Source organism: Drosophila erecta, unplaced genomic scaffold, assembly GCF_003286155.1.
Source record: "Drosophila erecta strain 14021-0224.00,06,07 unplaced genomic scaffold, DereRS2 tig00000055-arrow-pilon, whole genome shotgun sequence".
NCBI lineage: Eukaryota > Metazoa > Arthropoda > Insecta > Diptera > Drosophilidae > Drosophila > Drosophila erecta.
In genome coordinates this window covers 8,712,897-8,732,495 of record NW_020825200.1, presented here as the reverse complement: position 1 = coordinate 8,732,495, position 19,599 = coordinate 8,712,897, and the positions used below count along the sequence as shown (strand labels likewise).

General features: G+C 43.2%; 2 protein-coding genes across 7 annotated transcripts in view; one reads left to right on the top strand and one right to left on the bottom strand.

Annotated features, from left to right (window-relative positions):
* Positions 1 to 29: 29 nt before the first annotated feature.
* Positions 30 to 4,552, top strand: LOC6543120 (transitional endoplasmic reticulum ATPase TER94). 2 transcript variants are annotated; one of them, XM_026979653.1, is made up of 5 exons: positions 30 to 229; positions 1,461 to 1,563; positions 1,648 to 3,684; positions 3,754 to 3,905; positions 3,971 to 4,552. In XM_026979653.1, exons 1-5 carry the CDS (start codon positions 213 to 215, stop codon positions 4,062 to 4,064), a joined length of 2,403 nt encoding a protein of 800 aa, XP_026835454.1. In that variant the 5' UTR covers positions 30 to 212; the 3' UTR covers positions 4,065 to 4,552. The 2 variants fall into 2 exon arrangements, with proteins under 2 accessions (XP_026835454.1, XP_001969115.1); XM_001969079.3 differs by having other exon boundaries at positions 3,751 to 3,905.
* Positions 4,553 to 4,668: 116 nt separating this feature from the next.
* The window catches only part of LOC6541158 (cAMP-dependent protein kinase type II regulatory subunit), a 30,572-nt gene continuing 15,641 nt past the window's right edge, over positions 4,669 to 19,599 (bottom strand). For 2 of the 5 annotated variants that reach the window (XM_026979654.1, XM_001969078.3), the window contains exons 3-10: positions 15,616 to 15,836; positions 10,438 to 10,619; positions 10,127 to 10,227; positions 9,409 to 9,504; positions 9,117 to 9,264; positions 8,953 to 9,028; positions 8,453 to 8,638; positions 4,669 to 7,372 (exon numbers count right to left, since the gene is read on the bottom strand). In XM_026979654.1, the coding sequence (XP_026835455.1) occupies positions 7,242 to 7,372; positions 8,453 to 8,638; positions 8,953 to 9,028; positions 9,117 to 9,264; positions 9,409 to 9,504; positions 10,127 to 10,227; positions 10,438 to 10,619; positions 15,616 to 15,829 (1,134 nt within the window). In that variant the 5' untranslated portion in view covers positions 15,830 to 15,836 and the 3' untranslated portion in view covers positions 4,669 to 7,241. Of the gene's footprint in view, positions 7,373 to 7,392; positions 8,292 to 8,452; positions 8,639 to 8,952; positions 9,029 to 9,116; positions 9,265 to 9,408; positions 9,505 to 10,126; positions 10,228 to 10,437; positions 10,620 to 15,615; positions 15,837 to 19,599 lie in introns of those variants that run through there. The other 3 variants (XM_026979656.1, XM_015159911.2, XM_026979655.1) reach the window with 3 other exon arrangements.

Below are 19,599 nucleotides of genomic sequence, written 5' to 3'. Positions count from 1 at the left end.
CTCCAAATTGATGAAGAAACCATCGACAGCTGCAGCGAGCAATCGATGTTTTCTAAATCGTCGATTAATGTCTCGTAACTCACATCACCAATCTGTTTCTGCTGCCTCATCTTTGAATTTGACTAAAAGTGCCGATTTCCAGCTCAACGAATAGTACGACTATCGCCGAATTGTACCATTAAGTTAAAAAGTTCAACGTCAAATAGTTTACCATGGCAGATTCCAAGGGGTAAGTGCACTGGACGTCCAAATAGACGCCGACTGCGGTGCTCCACATCGAAAATCACCAATTTCGCGCAGTCATTGAGCCGAAAAAATATGCAAGGGCCACATCGCAGACATACTATTATTATTTGTGAATGGCTTTCGCCGATTTCCGCGATTTGTTATAGATTTAGCGCGAATTTTCCGCTCCTCGGCTGCAAAATGTTGCGAAACTAGGGCAAACCTAAAAACCGAAGAAAAAACGCCAGCGAGAATCGCCATTTGCAGTACGTTGTTGTTGTTGTTGTTGTCGATGTTGTTGGTGTTACTGCCCTTGCAGTTGTTGTTGCCGCTTGAAAACTTACGATTTCCCTTTGTTTTCCCAAAAATGCACGTTGTCCTTTGCTGAAGGAGACGATTTTGCGGTTGTTGTATTTCAAACATACTGAATTTCATAAATTTGGATACGAAAAACAGAACTGGATGGATATATGGCAACTGTTTCTATATTAAAAGGCACGAAATCCTAACACTATATCTTTCGAAACATCTTTCAAACTTCTTTGTGTTAATTCTAGAAAAGTCTGTAATCTTTGTACTCGCCCAACAAATAAAACGATTAAACACGAATAAATGCGAATCCCATAACTTACCTTAAAATAATGTGTCTTAAAAAGAATTAAGTAATGTTATTTATAGAATCTTTAAGATTTTATTATAACAAAAGACGCCAAAAAAAAGTTGACATTGAGTAAAGAAAAAAATAAACTTACTTCTATGAATAAAACAACCAGAAATAAAACTAATAGACATTAGGAATACCGATTAATAACGATTTATTTGAACTTCAAGTTGGGTAGGATATAGTGTGACAACCTTTTGTGTTCGAAAATACTGGATTTATCAATGATTGAATCGACATCATCACATTAGCTACGAAAAATGATTCGGCAAGCCTAATTATCCAGAAGCTTAGTTCCATTCTGTATTACCGGTGGAAGCAGTTTCCACAAACAAAATAAAATCCTAGAAAAAAAAAAAAACAAAAAACCATGTCCGGTAGCGAGAAGGACAACATGGATCACGATGGGGATACCAGGGACTTTATGCGGGGCTATCACAGCGAGCAGGATGAGAAGATGAAGCCGAAAGCCTCGTTCGAAAAGCGGTTAGGCAAATTTTGAGGACATCAGATATTTGTTTTAGAGACTCATGTCTTACGCGATACTTTCTCCTTTCCTTTTTCAACCCAACAGTGAAGATCTGGCTACGGCGATCCTGAAGCGCAAGGACCGTCCCAACCGACTGATTGTGGAGGAGGCGCAGAATGATGACAACTCTGTGGTGTCGCTGTCGCAGGTAAGATTCACTCTCCGGAAGGCCACGTCATTGCATGGCTAATTCACATGACTTGGCATTTCTTTTTCTCGCTTCACCATTCAGGCGAAGATGGATGAGCTGCAGCTCTTCCGTGGCGACACCGTCATTCTGAAGGGCAAGCGCCGAAAGGAGACGGTGTGCATCGTGCTCTCGGACGACACCTGCTCCGACGAGAAGATCCGCATGAACCGCGTGGTGCGCAACAACTTGTGCGTGCATCTTTCAGATGTGGTTTCCGTGCAGTCCTGCCCGGACGTGAAGTACGGCAAGCGGGTGCGCATCCTGCCCATCGACGACACCACCGAAGGCATCACTGGCAACCTTTTCGAGATCTATCTGAAGCCGTACTTCCTAGAGGCCTATCGGCCAATCCACATGGGCGACAACTTCATTGTGCGCGCCGCCATGCGTCCGGTTGAGTTCAAGGTGGTGCTAACCGACCCGGAGCCCTACTGCATTGTGGCACCCGAGACGGTAATCTTCTGCGACGGTGATCCGATCAAGCGCGAGGAGGAGGAGGAGTCCCTAAACGCCGTTGGCTACGACGATATCGGTGGTTGTCGCAAGCAGCTGGCCCAGATCAAGGAGATGGTGGAGTTGCCTTTGCGCCATCCATCGCTCTTCAAGGCCATCGGTGTGAAGCCACCGCGCGGTATCCTTATGTACGGACCCCCGGGTACCGGCAAGACCCTGATTGCCAGGGCTGTGGCCAACGAGACCGGAGCCTTTTTCTTCCTGATTAACGGGCCGGAGATCATGTCCAAGCTGGCCGGAGAGTCGGAATCGAATCTGCGCAAGGCCTTCGAGGAAGCCGAGAAAAACTCGCCGGCCATCATCTTCATCGATGAGATCGACGCCATTGCCCCGAAGCGTGACAAGACCCATGGCGAGGTGGAGCGTCGTATTGTATCGCAGCTTTTGACCCTGATGGACGGCATGAAGAAGAGCTCCCATCTGATCGTTATGGCTGCCACTAACAGGCCCAACTCCATTGACCCGGCCCTGCGTCGCTTTGGACGTTTCGATCGTGAGATTGACATCGGCATTCCAGATGCCACTGGTCGACTGGAGGTGCTGCGCATTCACACCAAGAACATGAAGCTGCACGATGATGTTGACTTGGAGCAGATTGCTGCCGAGTCCCACGGACATGTGGGCGCTGATCTGGCTTCACTGTGCTCTGAGGCTGCCCTGCAGCAAATCCGTGAGAAGATGGACCTCATCGATTTGGATGATGACAAGATCGATGCCGAGGTGCTGGCGTCGCTGGCCGTGACAATGGAAAACTTCCGCTATGCTATGACCAAGTCCAGTCCATCGGCACTGCGTGAAACCGTTGTGGAGGTGCCCAACACCACCTGGACAGACATCGGAGGTCTGGAGAGCGTCAAGAAGGAATTGCAGGAGCTGGTGCAGTACCCAGTGGAGCACCCGGACAAATTCTTGAAGTTTGGCATGCAGCCCAGTCGCGGTGTCCTATTCTACGGACCCCCTGGTTGCGGTAAGACGCTGTTGGCCAAGGCCATTGCCAACGAGTGCCAGGCGAACTTCATCTCAGTCAAGGGTCCCGAGCTGCTGACCATGTGGTTCGGCGAGTCCGAGGCCAATGTGCGCGACATCTTCGATAAGGCCCGCTCTGCGGCTCCTTGTGTGCTCTTCTTCGACGAGCTGGACTCGATCGCCAAAGCCCGTGGCGGTAATGTCGGCGATGCTGGCGGCGCCGCTGATCGTGTGATCAATCAGATCCTTACCGAAATGGATGGCATGGGAGCCAAGAAGAACGTGTTCATCATCGGAGCCACCAATCGCCCCGACATTATCGATCCGGCAATCCTCCGTCCGGGCCGTCTGGATCAGTTGATCTATATTCCGCTGCCCGACGACAAGTCGCGTGAGGCTATCCTGAAGGCTAACTTGCGCAAGTCGCCGCTGGCGAAGGAAGTGGACCTTTCCTACATCGCCAAGGTGACGCAGGGCTTCTCCGGCGCCGATCTGACCGAGATCTGCCAGCGGGCCTGCAAGCTGGCCATCCGACAGGCCATCGAGGCTGAAATTCGTCGTGAGAAGGAGCGCGCCGAAAACCAGAACTCGGCGATGGACGTAAGTCATCTTGTTTAGCGCAAAAAAAAAGAATATTTATTTTTGACTATTTACCCATATAATCAGATGGACGAGGACGATCCAGTGCCGGAGATCACCAGCGCCCACTTTGAGGAGGCCATGAAGTTCGCTCGTCGTTCGGTGTCCGATAATGACATCAGGAAATACGAGATGTTTGCCCAGACTTTGCAGCAGTCCCGTGGATTCGGACAGAACTTCAGGTGGGAATTCAATGTCCCTTCTGACTGAAATCAGTTTTCTAATGGAAATGCATATTTTATTTTAGATTCCCCGGTCAAACCGGCAACACCTCAGGATCTGGTAACAACTTGCCAGTTAACTCGCCAGGCGATAACGGCGACGATGATCTTTACAGTTAGATTTATAGTTTTACAACGCAAAACAAAACCACAAAAAAGGAACTTTTTAAATGAATTTTTTTCCGTAAAACCGAGCAAGCAAAACAAATCACATTCGCATCCTGGAGGCGGTAATTTACTACAGCACCCATTGGCCAAGACATTCGGCCGACGGCGAAATCAGATGACATACCCTATTCAATATTCACTTTTTTGATACCATCCGTATTCTTGGTCACGGATCCGTGCAGCAGGATAATGTTCTAACTTGGATTTGGGCTTGCCTAATCCGAAACCACTTTAATTGGCGACCAATTCCACGCCTCACACTAATCATTCGTGCATTGTCGGTAGTGTGGCTCCGATATATGAGTTTCTATAAACATAATTATAAACGATACACATACACACATACATTTAAAGATAAATACATATATTAAACACCGTAAAATTATAAGTGTATTTGGAGCTACGTTTTTAAGTGAATAAAAATTATAAATTCAATAAAATCATGTTCTTTAAATGGCCAAAACAGGAGCACACGTCCGTCCGTTTATTTCAGCGTGTTGCTATTTTTTAAAGGCACTGGCCGAAAATATCCTTCCTGTTCCCATTAAAAATATAATTTTCTTTGTTTTATCGCATTTATTAAACTTGTATTAATTCGTCATGTTTGCTTTTTCTGGTTTTTACTTATTTTTTCACTTTTATTTTTATTAATTCTTTGCGACGTAACAAGGACATCTTAATATGAAGTTAGTTGAATCATTTCATATTTTAATAATCATTATCGCTTCGGACTTATAAATAAACTTTCTTTGCCATTCTATTTAACCGCTGGTTATTTAAATCAATGTTTTGGCATCGGTAAATGAAGATAAGGGAAATAAGAGTAATAATAATAATGTTAATGGCAGAAGCAGGAAACTTTGAATTGGATTGGCTTTTTAATGTGTTATTGCAGCTTCTTCGGCGCTTAATTTAAATTAAATGGGTTTCCGTTTTTCTCAGTGTCTGCAAATATGCTTTTGTTTTTTTTAGTAATACATAATCTTTATTTGTTTTTGTTTTCGTTTGTATTTGTTTTTTCTCTTTTATTTTTGTTACACATACATAATTAATACGCTTTATGCATAATTACAACACAACAGTTAAAATACGAATAGGCTTTACTATTTTTTTAATTAATGTACTCTTTCCTCTGTGACTTTTATTTGAAGTTTGCGCGTTTAGAGCATGTCATCGGTGATTTCAACGATTTTTTAAATATTCTTTTTTTGAGCTTTGCTTGATGACAGTATTCAATATGGCTTGTGTGTGCGTGTGTGTATTGGGTGGAGTGTGTGTGCGTGTTGTGGTTGTTGTTGGTTTGTGGAAGAAAATGGCCAGCACTTTCTGCACCTTAATTTATTTCTATAACTTTACTCGCTTGATATAATAGTTATTATTTATGTTTTTCTCGAACTCATTTACTCGCGTATCTTTTTGTTTCGAAAATTTCCAAGAATTTGTTGCTTTAAAGTCTTGAACATAGACTAGACACCAATTAAGATTAAAAACATACTTTTTATATACTTTAGTTGTATTATTTCTTGCTGGCAATTTGAACGCCATGCAGCAGTTTTACACATATGATATTTTCGGTTTCTTTATATGTAGTTTCTTTTAGCTTTGAACACCTGTCGACTGTTGGTATGCCAGTTGAATTGATTTAATTTAATATTATACCTACGTTGCAAGTTCATTGATTATCCCTCTACGATTTGTTTAGTTACGCTGTTTGTTCAAAACAATACGGTTACACTCATATAAAGTAGTTGGAGTCGTTTAGATTTGGGTTTAGGCGTTACCATAGTTTAAGCTCATTCAGTTGTATAAATAGAGATATAGGTATGTGTATAGCTATAGGTATAGGTATAGGGTAGTACAGGTATTGAACAGCAACAAAAACAGGGACATACTAAGTACACATTATCCAGGCCATCGATATTGCTTTGATTCGATCGATTCGTTTTCGCCATGGCCCGAAAATAAGGGATTTAAATATTTGGATATTTTGAAAGCGATCTAAGCCAGTATCCCCTGGTGCACTCCACATTTCCCCTTCTCACCACGCGCCCTCTGCTAAATTTCGTATTTTTCGCTAGTTTTTCTCAAAGTTTTCTCTAAGTTGATCCCATGCAACATATTGATTGTGCCTTTAGCATTACTTATTTGTTTTCATTTCATTTCGTTCCGTTCCGTTCCGTTCCGAGAACTGAACTGAATAACGATGACATCCTCGTGTGCCTACAGTGAGATCGCTTTAGGAAGTGGAAAGCCTTCATCTCGGGGACCTGCAAATCTGATATCTTCCCTACTCTCTGAATCTTCTTGTATCGACTAGTACATACAATGTCAAACATCAATTGGGTGTTTGGTAGTGGGGTTCCCCGGTCGAATACTTCTCGGTTCTTGGGTAAGTACGAGTATCTCCCGATAGATGTGGGGAAACTCTTAGCTGATGTGTGTATGTGTGTGGGCGTGTGTGTTCTATTTACTCTTATTTGATATATTTTGCTTACAGTTCGCTTATCAGTAACTAGCAGCCAATGAAACAAGTGATTGCGTTATTTTCTAAATTATGAATAAATCAATGGATAACAAAAAGTTATGAATAAACAAAACTTAAATTAGTATTTTTAACATTTCGGTTGAGCCAATCGTTTGTTGTTTCTCATTGCTGATTGCATTTGAATTCAGTTTTGCCCAATTAAATACATTACAAATTACAATTGCTAAATACATACAATACAATTCTTAACTCGCTTGCTTGCTTGATTTTCTGTTTTGGATTAGAAACATGGCGAAGCTTCTCCCCAACATGATCAACACTATCATCATCATAATCATTACTATCGTATTATTATAGATTACTTTCAATTATCAATTATTCACGATTAAGTTTAAATGATTTTGTGTCCTTGTGTTTTGTTTGGTATTTGTGCATTGCAGTGGGTTGTGATCTGCTCTTATGTGCTGCTGTCCGTAGAGTTGCTCAATTTGAAAGAAACATGGTTACAAAATAAAATCCTAAGAAGCCTGCAAGTGACCTTTCAGTTTAGTTGCTGTGTGTTGTAGCTGTTGATGGTGGTTGCTGTTGGTTGCTGTTGGTTGCTTTGTTGGTTTGTTGGTTGGTTGGTTGGTTGTTCAGACTTTTTATCGTGTATCGGTGATATTGTTTTTGCTGCCGAATATCTTCACCAACTGCGACTCGTAGTCGTCAATGTTGCGCTTCATAATATCCATGCAGGGACCCAGCAAACGCTCAAAGGCCTTGACATCGAGGACTAGATGGGAGAGTGGTATAGTGATTAGTTAGGCTCAAAATTCATAACTTTACTTAACAACTTCTGGAACACTTAATGCATGCTGAGGAGTTGGGATTTCTTGGGAACTGGTTATTTAGTAGTACTTATTAAACAACGTATTAGCACACACCACACCAAATCCAATTGGGTAACCATTTAAACTCAATTCTTGATCACCGCAGGCCCCACTATATCATCTGCATTGCCATCTCTTACCGATCCATCAACCTTTAGTGCCTGTGTCAGCTTCAGACATTCAAATTTCATGGTGCTGTGGGTTTAATTTCGGGGTTGGTGGGGATGGTCCCATAACATGTACATGTACTCTTGTGCGTGTGTTTCGGAACGGAATTGTATTTTATTGAATTTCTTGCATTTTGATTAGCTCTTGTAGCTTACAAAGACTTGATACACTTGCGAATTTTGGATAAAAGACAAACTACAACAATAATAACACTTCACAAATTCGTATTCCGACGGGCCATGTCGGTGAACATTTGCTCATAGATCACTATATTGCGCTTGAGTACATCGGTCAGGAAGCCCATGATGCGCTCAAAGGCCTCTGTGTCTAGGACTGGACGGAGTTTCGAATTAAAGTCAAGTATGTACTGGAGTTTAGAGACCCATTTTCATGACCTCAGTTGCTTAGCAACTTGGGGGGAAAGTTTTCTTGCCCATTAAAGTGCAGTCAGCAATATTGTCTAGTAAACTAAGGTCATGAAAATGGGATTATTACTATTACTACTACTACTTCTACAACTATAGAGCTAATTAAGCGGCAAGTTGCCGAAATATTCGCGCAGATCCTGCTCCAGATAGCGATACCCACTAATGCTACGCTGAATGCCCCCACTACACTTTCCCATGAGGCGTTCGAAGCAAATAACATCCAGGACTACACACAGTGCACAAAACATACAAGGGGATGGGGCATGTGGCATGGGGCGTGGACAGGACAAAGAACAAATAAACAAAAGCATTAGGGATTAGGTCAAGCGGGGGGATCGACTGAAACGCTTTCCGTGTAGCAGCCATTCCGCCGGCCAGGACACTCACATGCTAGCTTGACGACGCCGCCCGTGGCGTAGACGGATGCTGCCCGGGGTCGATGTGTCACCAGCGCCAGCTCGCCAAAGTACTGACCCTTGCCCAGCTGCGAGATCTCCACCTCGGCGTCGTCCTGGTCCATGCGCACGGACACCGTTCCCTCCTCGATGAAGTACATGCCGTCGGCGGCGTCACCTGGGAATCGGGCGAGAAATCGCTGCCATTAGAAGTTCTCCAAAAGGAACTTGTATACTTATATTTAAGTAATTACATTTTTGTGCGTTAATATTTTATATAAATTGAAATGTTCTTCTTGCGGTCATTGAGGTTTTCTTTAAAATTTCTTTGCTTAATTGGGGAAATTTTATAGAAAGATAACAAAGCCACACACTAAATCTTTTAATTCCTTGGCAAAGTGAAGTATGTACAAAATTCACAGAAAAATAGCACAGATAGCACGTTGATTCACCTGAGGGAGTTCGTCCCGAACTTTCTAAACATTCACTTACCCTGTTTGATGATGCGTTCGCCATTGTCGTAGCTCTTCGAAACCAAGGCATCCGCCAGATTCATGCGTTCGTAGTTCTGGAGGAGAGGAGAGGTGTGTGTGTGTGCGTGTGCGTGTGTGGATACATGATATCGATTGGGGAGCAATGGGAGTGAAGGGACTCACCTGCAAGGCCTTCAGCATGGGCACGCTGTTCAACAGCTCCTCGTACATTTTCCGCTTCCTGAAGGCCGACTTCAAGAGGATGCGGCGGAAGGTCTGGCGGTCCATGGCCCAGAGTAGACCATTTGTTTCCGCCTGCACGGTGGCCGCTCTAGATATTTAAGTTCAACATTAGAGACACGTCTTTATCGTATACATAACATATACAGTCAGTCATTAGCACATTGTAATTGTGGCTCAGACAGCGCGCAAAATTCGACCAAATGAATCGATCAAATACGAGTGTCGCACATACCTGGGCATATTGTAGAGCAGCGCTAATTCACCGAAGAGTCCAGTGTGATTATAGGTGTTAATGTGCTTGTCATTAATATAGACTTTGTAGACGCCACTGCGGAAAAGGGAAAATGCGGGTGTTACGTTACCAGAAGAGCACAAAAATCCACTTTAATTGAATGCAATTTATAATTGATGCGGTGCGTGTGTGCGTGTGTGTGTGTGTGCTCATCAATATGCAAGTACTCATTAATTGCCATATCAAATACTAATTCCCATTCAAACACGAATTAATTAAGTCTCACGCAAATGAATGAGCTTCTCTTGCCTGTATGAGTAATATTGTGGTTATAGTTCTTTGAGTTATTCGAAAGTGGTTAATTCGCTTCCATATATATGGAAAATTCGCTCGATTGTGGTTTATGATATTCTCTCCCGTAGTAGCAGCAATAATGACTAGTTGAATTAAACAAATATTTGTCTTATTCGATATGAAATGCCATTAAATTGCCTATTTCATATAACATCCCACCTACAAATATTTTCTTCTTATACTAAGCTCACTATATTAGGTATTTTTCAGAGCTTTTCTTTTTTCTTTACTTCTATATCGATGCCAAGCTGGAGGCAGCCCAAACAAAATCATGAAAAGTTTGAGCAACTTCAGTTGACTTTTGGCAAACAGAAAATGTGCATTATTCATGGAGTTTGATTGAAATTTGTTTTGTTTTACTTACGATTCAATAACATAAAAGTTATCGCCGTCGTCACCCTGGCGGATGATAAAGTCGCCCGGCTGAACCTTCCGCTCGAACATGGCATCCAGGACTTGGTTCATCTGCGAAAACAAATCAGTTACAAGGGGCCTGGTGCGAGTCCATTTTGGGGGAGCACCGGGAAGCCGGCCTGATGGGGGATAATCCCCCGTAAAAGGAAAACCGCAGGCAGACACTTATTCGGGTTAAACACTGATGCGTGTATGCCTGCCTTTTTCCCCGCCTGCTTTCAGCTCCCCGAGAGATTTATGATTTATGTAGTGGATGCGAACCTGCTCCTTCTCGAGGGATCGGAAGAGGAGGACGTTCTTCACCGACTCGACCAGCCGGGCACGCTGCTCATCTGTCTTGGGGAACACGGCGGTGGCGCCATCATCGTCGTCATCCGCCTCCGGATCGTAGGCCTCGGCGAAAACTGATTTGCGGCGCGAGCTGGCCATCACTGGTGGTTCCGCTGAATCAGAAAGAAACGAAACGAAACGAAACGAATCGCAATCATAAATCAGACATATGGTATAGGTCTATTGAGAGCCTGCTGAACTGCAGAAGTGCCTGAAGTGCCATGAACAGCAACGTCTTCATTTAATGACCGACAGAATAATGCCCAGCTACCTGGGAATCTGGGAATAGCAATCTGCTGGAATCTGCTGGTCTGGCACATCTCCTGCTGCGCCACAATTGCAATTCAAATGAAACTGCAGAAATGAAACTGCTCGCATATCAACGACAGGCAGCATAATCCCATGGAATTTGGAGACATGTACGGAAAACTCTGGAGCATCTGCACAAATTTGTCACTAAGCTTCAGGCTTTTGCAACGGAAAAGATGCATCTACTCATATCAAAAAATATTAAAAATATTTTTTAAAGCTATTACCCGACCAATAAATGCAATTGAATTGCAAACAGCTTTATAGAATTATAGCATGTTTATTAGTTTGTTTTTCAAACAAAGAGCCATTTAAATTTGCTTTTCCTTGTGTTTCACTTTAAAACATCAAAGTTACTGCTAAAAATAAAATGGGTTGGTGAACCCTTTGAACTTTCTTTTCTTTTTCATAGTTCGTGGAATGCCTTTCACATACAGCACAAATATGAGGCATTGTCCAGCTGACAGAATATTTGTGAAGCATGCGAGGCAATCAAGGCTGATCTTATCAGTTCCCTGCCTGCTACAGATATTTAAATGTTTGCCCAGGCTCACATGACCGCAAAATCAATTGCTGTAATTATACATTCAAGCCGAGCACAACAACACCTTAAGTGCTGTGCTCATGTTTTTGTCTACACAGTATTTTTGGTCAACGAAATTCGGTTTTTGCTTTGGCCAAGCAAAGCAAAGCCACTACTCACCAGCCAATAAATTACCAGACACCTGAGTGGACATTTTCAATTGCACTGCTGCTGCTGCTGCTGCTGCTTTCTGTGCGTGTTTCCGAATTTAGATACAATTTCAAATCGGTTGCAACGAGCGCGAAAATAAAAACCAGTTAGGCATGAACACGTTTAAAAATAAGTAGAAATAAAAATGTGATGGGTGTATATGTAACCCAAGGTGACTGATGTGTATGTAGACGCAAAAATGAGAGGAAAAAAATAAAACCATACAAATCCAGCGCAAACACCGTGCGCTTGGCTTTCCCGTCACACGCTGCGTATGCGTAATAAATATTTATGCACTCGAATGTTTGGCGAAGCCTTCAGCAAGTCAGTCGAAAATGCCTGTGTATCTGCGTTCTGAGTTCTGTGTTCTGTGTTCTGTGTTCTGTGTTCTGTGTTCTGTGCTCCACACCACAGCAAAATCACAGAGTTCTGTTGTTGATTCGGTTTCGGATTAGGTATCGGATTTGGTTTTGGATTTTGCTTTGGATTGGCTGAAAATGTTTGCACTGCAGCCCGCAGTTTTCCACTCGCAGTCGTGTCAAGTTGCCAGGCCAGTTGGAGTGTCAACCTAATGATGCAATTACGCAACAGTTTCCCAGGCACGCATTCTGGATTTGCCACAAGTTTCCCTCCCCTTGACGGGCCAAGTGCACGTCCATTTCCCCTCCAGATAAGTATTTATCCAGGCTCTGAATGTATATATATACACATCTCGTCTGTCTGCCTGTCTGTTTGCATTGTGCGAGGAGCAGTAGAGACGCCCACGTTCGAAAACTTGGATGGCAATTGCCTCCGTGATCTGGTCTGGTTTTCATTGCAGCCTAATGTGCAAGGTCTGTTGAGATTTTTGATTTACAGTCTGGTAATTAGAAGAAGATTTGCAAACGTCTATCAATCACATAAACTTGCGATTCCTTATTTATGGTATATTTGATATTCCAACACGGTACTACTTGGTCAAAACTGCGCGCATTATTTTTCAGATTTCAGATTTGTGATTTCCTGTAACTTTGAGAGCATCACAAGATGTTTAATCGCTTTATATGTCGACTTGAAAGATTTAAGATGCCAAACTTTGAATGTCATTTGGTAATTGATGCACCGAAAGTATTTCAATTAAGTACGCTCCTTGCTCCACAAACACAAATGCACTCAGTCAAATAAGCTGGGGAATTCAATTACGGATGGCAAATAAAAAGTTGTCTGCATTAATTTCATTAGCGGAGTGAAACAACAGCAAACGAGGACGACTGCGAGTGACGGCGACGAAAGATCGAGATATACATATAATATTTCTATATAGGACGGCAACTTCCGACGCTGACGATGTGAGCCGGAATGAATGAATGAATGAATGAATGAATGTATGAATAAATGGGTTGGCCAACAGGCAAACGGGCTCAAAAACTGAGTGACAAACCGAGTGAAGGACGGTTTTTGATGTGCGTGCTGTCCCGGTGACGTCCTCCGAGCGACTGAAAGTGCCAATGGTGCCGCAAGAGGCACAGCATCGCCGCATCGCCACATCGCCATCCACGTCCGTTGGAGTCGCTGATGACAGGCAAACGTCAAACCAAGGCGGAAATAGTGCCTGTAAGTAGGCAGCACAACACGCCACTCAAGCGGTCCAGTGTTAGTCGGCCGTCTATTTATACAGCTGCCTGTGTGTGTGGCTGGGTGGGTGTGGCAGCTGTCTATCGCTTTGTTGGCCAAACACTGAGAGAAAAGTGCCCGAGGCTGCACCACATTCGGGTTCCATTACAAAGGCGTGAATTGTAGGGCAATGAACACTTATTTACAGGAAAACGGCTGAATACGTTTCAATCAAACGTTCAGTTTTATATTTTAAGCATCATTCGTACATATTTATATCTTTTCATACGCAAGTGACACCTATCGAAATTCTTGCCGTGCTGCGTTATAAATAGCAGCACCACTGTGCTTTGTCTTGATTAACATGAGCATTCCCTCAGCATTTTCATATAAGCATTCATATACACATTATTATTAAGCGCAACAGGAGGACGCTTCGTTGCAGAGCAAATGGGTTGGATGGGATGAAAGGAGGGAGATGGCATTTCCGTTCAGGTTGTGCCCCCGAACCAGCCCACAGTCCTGCCACAAACGCTGCTGGCATGTCAATAATTTTGAAATGTAGCTCACTCCACCCGGCCACGCCCCCCTCTCCAGCCGCCCCCTCGGGCGTGTCATGCGCCCTGTGTGCCCGATGAAGCGTATGCGGCTGCTGAGCTGTTCATCAGTATGCTTCAGTGGTCCAGCAAGTCCTGCAAAACATAACCCACCGCCAGCTCATCTGGCCACCCGTTGCTCCTGATTTTTCCCTCGGTGTGGGCGCTCTGGCCAACAGGAGTGTTAATAAAATGTTCCATGCCCAGCGCATACCTTTGACCACCTGCCAAAACACACACACACACACACCCAGACACCTTATTGAGCCACAGAGGCCTACACGGCGTATGCGCGATATTAATGTCTCAGCAAGTTTAAAGCCCAAAGTTAAACAGAAACAGAGACTGTGCTGCAAGGTTTCCGGCCACGAATAGACATCAAAGCGCAAAAATACAGATTCCGATCGATGGAGAATCCAAGAGGGCGGAAAAGCGTGGCCGGTGGGCGTGGCCAGTAGCTATTTGCGTGCCATTTTCGCTTCAGTTGAGGCTGAAAGCTGGGAGCAATTTTGCTGGCTTCACTGGGCATCCAAAGCGGATGAAGTTGGCCATGGCAGCCAGACGTTAATAGTGAGACAAAGGTCTAGAGCTATAATACCATTGAATGCGGAATGAAATTGCTGGAAGTTTCCTGGTTCTTGCAACCATTTGGCTAGTATATGGTTGCACAATTTAAACTTAGTTTGTATTGCCAGCAAACCAACTAAAATGAGCCATAAAACCATATGAGCAAAAGCCATTCCACAGGTTTCTTTAATTCCCTTGAAGTTTGATCTACTGTGTTGTAACTTTTGGGGCGAGTAAGTAATAGTTCATCAACAGAAGAGTTGCTTTTTGGCAAAAAACATATGCATATTCGTGATAATCTTTAAAACACCAGTCCTTCAGCCAAGTTAAAGCCCTTCCAACTGGCACAAGCCAGTTGGCGCTTGGAAAGTCTGACTGCGAGTGGATCTAATATTCAAGTAGCAACGGATTGGCAGCTGCAAGTTGGCTCAGCTCTTCGGTCTGCTGTGTGCACAATTAATAGATTTTTAATGACAGCAGCAGTGTGCCCCATTTCATCTGCCCTTCCCCAGTCCACCCACTCGATATGGCATCCGTCTCCTCCCCCGAGGACTGCGTGTTTGATTAACCGGAAGATAAACACGCAAAAGGAAGCTGTGAACAAAAGCCCGCAGACAGAGGAGGCCCATCCAGAGGGGCAGGAGCAGGAGCAGGAGCAGAAGGAGGAGGAGCAGAGGCAGGAGCAGGATCAGGAGCAAAGCTTCATCACCATCATTATTTAATTTCTTATTTTGTATGCTCGTGATGGGAGCCCAACGATTTATGGCCATATGCGTGGCCCAGGCTAATTATCTCAACACGTGCCGCCGAGGAAAAACACTGAATGGATGGGAAATACATCCGATGCACGAGAAAACTTTTCAATTTCTGCCAACCGAATAAATCTTGATTTCCCCGACCTATTCACGGCCAAAAAAGTTGGCCAAAAATGTCGGGGGAATTACACCAGCAGATTGTCCATATACATATATCGAACGGAAACCACATAGCTGACGTCAGAGATTTGCATCCACTACGCAGCGGAAAATCTCATGGCGCAAATAGAGCACAGACTGGCTAAAGACTATTCAAAAAAAGTGAGTGAAAAAAGTGCAACTTTAGCCGGCAGGAATGTTGCAACACGCAGCAGCAGCAGCAGCAGCAAATGCAAAACCAACAAGACTTAGGGCTGGCAGTTAAGCCAAGAAAAACTTGACAGGACACGGAATCGAGTTGCTATGGAAATAAATGCAAAAAGAAAAGCACACCGGATTCCGGCAGCTTGAAGAAGCTGTTCGAATAGCGATTCGAATAAAGTAAAACGCCACTCACCATCGGCATCCTGTGAGTTGACGCTCAGCTGGTCATCGGTGCTTTGATCCGTGTGGGAGACACTTGGGCGTTCCGATTGCAGTTTGGTGAAGTATTCCACGGCGTAATCGATCACGTCCGGAGGCTGTTCCACCAGGAAGGAGATCGAGAACTGCAGCAGCACCTCCTTCAGCTCCTCGGGCACCTGGATCCTTCGACTCGAATCGCTCGACATATTTGTGCTGCAAGAGAAAGTTTAAATTGAGTTATAGCTTTAATTATGCGAAGAATATGAAAGTATCAATGTGTAAGTCCTAGACTACTTCACTGTTTAAAACACCAGTATACATTAGGCACATCCTATTAGTTTTCCAACTATGCTGCTTTCGAAATACTTGTAAATAAGACTCAAAGGTCAGTAGCTGAACCATTGGTTGTATGCATTTATTAATATACCCCAATTAAACCGGGCTTAAAACTGAAATATGTTATGATTAACCTTTTTGTAAAACCAAGTGCACGAAAAAGTTTTGCTACAACGAGTAAATCCATGTAGCAGTCAGCTTGAATCATATTTATTTTTTCGCGCACGCCAATCCAGTTTCGCCAAAAGATATCACAAACATAGTTTCGTGCACAACTGATTCGAGTTGAAACAAATGGAAAAGTACTGAAAGCGATGCTCGCACTCATTTTATTCACTGCAAATGCAATGGGACACCCGAAACACCCGAAAGTGTGAATCCATCAGGGTTTCAAGGGCGAATGCGGAATGGGATGGAATTCCGAGTTTGACCTACGGCCAATGGACACCTGCTGGCTGTCGCTCATTTAGATGGCAATTACCCACCCGGATCCCCTGATCCGATCCATCATCGCCGTGTTTCTCGTCACCACACCACCCATAACACCCATCCACCCATACACCCATCCACCTATCAGTCAACCAAACCCAAGCCGAACTCTGCTCATGATTCAACATTGCACAATTTGAGATTTTGGTTTGGCCGTGTCGTTTGGCGAACGACAGACGTGAGATTCATGTTAAATTTGTGCTCTGCCCAAAAACGAGCTGCGACAAATATAATTTACGAGTAATTCACTTTTCACTTGGGTTTCTATATTATTGTATTTTTATAGAAATTGGTTTCGATGGTGTTGTCTTTTCGATTCGCAGTAAAAAGGCCACATGAGGTCGCAACTGCTGATGCATTTAAAAACGTGCTTACAAAACACTTTCAGTCGCACAGATAGCGAATGGTTATCGTTTGGATGGTCAGTATTATACTCATGATTCATTATAGATAGCAAAGGGAATTATTATGACACATTTATCATAGCAGTTGCAAACACTTTCTACGTCAAATTCGCATTCTGCTAATTAAAGGTTAAGAGAATCTGACTGCTTGCACATAGCCACTATATACTCGTAATTATTCCAATAACAACTTGTGAGATATTCAGATATCAGAAAAGCTTCACTCTACGTGAACTCACTTGCCTGACTGTGAATAAATTGCAGACCCACTGGTTTTATCTTAGAAATCTACCCCCTTTTTACATTTTGTCGTCTACAAAACCAACAAGCAGCTTAAATTTTAGGCACCATCATAAATATTTATAAGTTTCCGTCAAATGTGCGTAATTATGTAAATTGAGTATTGAGACTTGGCCTAAGGAGTGGAATGATTTCTGGAGGCCTTCTGCAACTTCTCCCTTGCCCGCAACATTTATTCGCCCTAATTTGGAAATTAATTCCTGGCCGCGCAAAATACTTTCGGTTATTGTTCTGTTCGCTGTTGTTTTATGCGAACTTTTTCAATTAGGTTCATTAATATTCAACTTGTCCTGCGGCCTGCGTTGGTTCGAATAAATATTTAAAACTAATACAGGTTTGCGATGAAAATTTAATTGAAATGTCTCTCTCGACTCAATAGCCAATAACCAATTGGGCGGCTAAGTGCTCCCACTGATTGGCCTGGCCAAAAGCCGACTACTGACTGTTTTTCGCAGTTTTTTTTCCACTTTTTTTTCATTTGCCTTTGGTTCGGCTGAGAGCATTAGACATTAGGCGGTGCGATTGCAATTAGAGTGGGTCAAGGTGGTTCACTCAACGCACTGCAACCACACGAACGGCAATTGCACAGACATCTGAGAAGCTATAAATAGTTGGGCTCGAGTAATAGGAGGCTGAATGAAATGTCCACCAGGCGCACCACCTCGCTTTTCTTATTTTCTACACAGCACTCAAGGATTTGGGTGCGGGCGGCAAAAAAGTGGAAAAGTTAGCGGAGAGCACACAAGAAAGAAAAGTTAAACCATTTTCATTTCCTCACAATTTCCGCAGCCGCCGGTGAAGGAAGGTAGAAATGCACAACCATTTCGCCGACAGATATAGACGGAATATATAGTACACATATATAAATATCTACACATTCGTAAAATGGGTGAAGTCAGCTGACTCAGACTTTAATACGCGCACTGCACGAATTTAACTGAGCTAAGCTGATTAAATTTCGTTAAAAATAAAGATAATAACTTAATTACAGGCAGAGGTCTTTATGGGCTTTTATCGAACATTGCGCTTTTCGCACTGGAAAAGGAAGAACACAAGGCAAATATCATTGCAAATAATAAGGTGCTTTGTAATATAATGAGATACGCTGAGGCTTGAATGCAAATGCAAAACGATTGCAAACACTCTTCTTCCGGTGTAACCTGATCTTTTATCGATTACGTTCTATGAAAAGGAACTTTATTATTGGCTATAAGCGATGCAAATGGGTATGGAAGTTTATTTATTCTCAACTAAAAAAAGTTGATGGAATTTCGCTCGGTATCTATATTTCAATCGTACTTTAGCTGCATCTGTTTTATGTTGTCATTTCCATTAAAAAGATCATTTATATTCGCGTTTTGCATTCGCATTCGCATTTCCAAACCCATTCCCCTAATGGAATTTTCCGAGTTTCGGTTCGGTTTACTTGTCTATCCGTTGGCCAGCACCATCAGCATCATCATCATCATCGTTATCATCACCATGGTCATTATGGTCATCGTCAACGGTGGCAGCGCTTTATGGGATTAAGGCGAACTAATTTTGCCAACACTCCCACCACATGGTAAACTGTTGCACCCACGAAGAACCAGATCCTGCCCTCCATCCGTTGGGCCATCAAAATGATTACGGCTTGGTTATGCGTAGCGAGTTAACCATGTGCATATGACTTCCATTTTAATGTCATTTTTACTGCAGTTGCAGGTGGTGGTGAAAGGTGAAAGCACCTAACCGCATCCACCCATCGTCATCCATGGCCACCCACAGTGGGTGGTTGGTATCCTCTGGATGCCCGACCTTTCGCCATCCCCGCATGTTTGCGCTCTTACAAAATTGCGAAATTGAGTTTTGTGCTGGCAACGAAATTGAATCCAACTTTAAAATTGCATTTACATTTGGAATCGGTTCTATGCTCTCCATTCATAATGAATGGCCTGAATTATTCAAGGCATACATCGCTGAATACCATGAACTTGGTAACCTGGATCATCTTATAAGGTTGCTAAAACAAACAACAGCCGTAAAAAGATTTTCAAAAAAGATTACGGTTTATTTCTAGTTTGATTTCGTTTGTGGACTGCCAAATATGCCGAATATTGTTCGAAACTGGCCTATTTTTATATGTTTTAACTTTAATGACATAATATACTACTAAAGCCCTTCAATATCGAATTACAAAACAGCGATTATAAGCCATAGTATGTTTGCAATCGAACAACCTTGAAGATTTCCTGGTCCCGAAAGGCCAGATGCCACAAAATCCATATGGCGTTGTTTTGGTTGCCCAACCGACCTGTTTTCAGGATCCTTCGTTGGAATTCTGTGTCAGTTGGCCTATCCAATTACGTCAACATTTCAGAAATGGGACACCTGTGCGTGGGTTTTGGGTTTTTGGCTTTTTTTCGGGTTCAAGAGCGGCGACGACAATCACAAAGTCTGCTCCAAAT

Coding starts and splice junctions, on each gene's coding strand:
- LOC6543120 (XM_001969079.3), top strand. Junction 1,564..1,647: donor CTGTGGTGTCGCTGTCGCAG/GTAAGATTCACT, acceptor TTCACCATTCAG/GCGAAGATGGATGAGCTGCA. Junction 3,685..3,750: donor ACCAGAACTCGGCGATGGAC/GTAAGTCATCTT, acceptor CCATATAATCAG/ATGGACGAGGACGATCCAGT.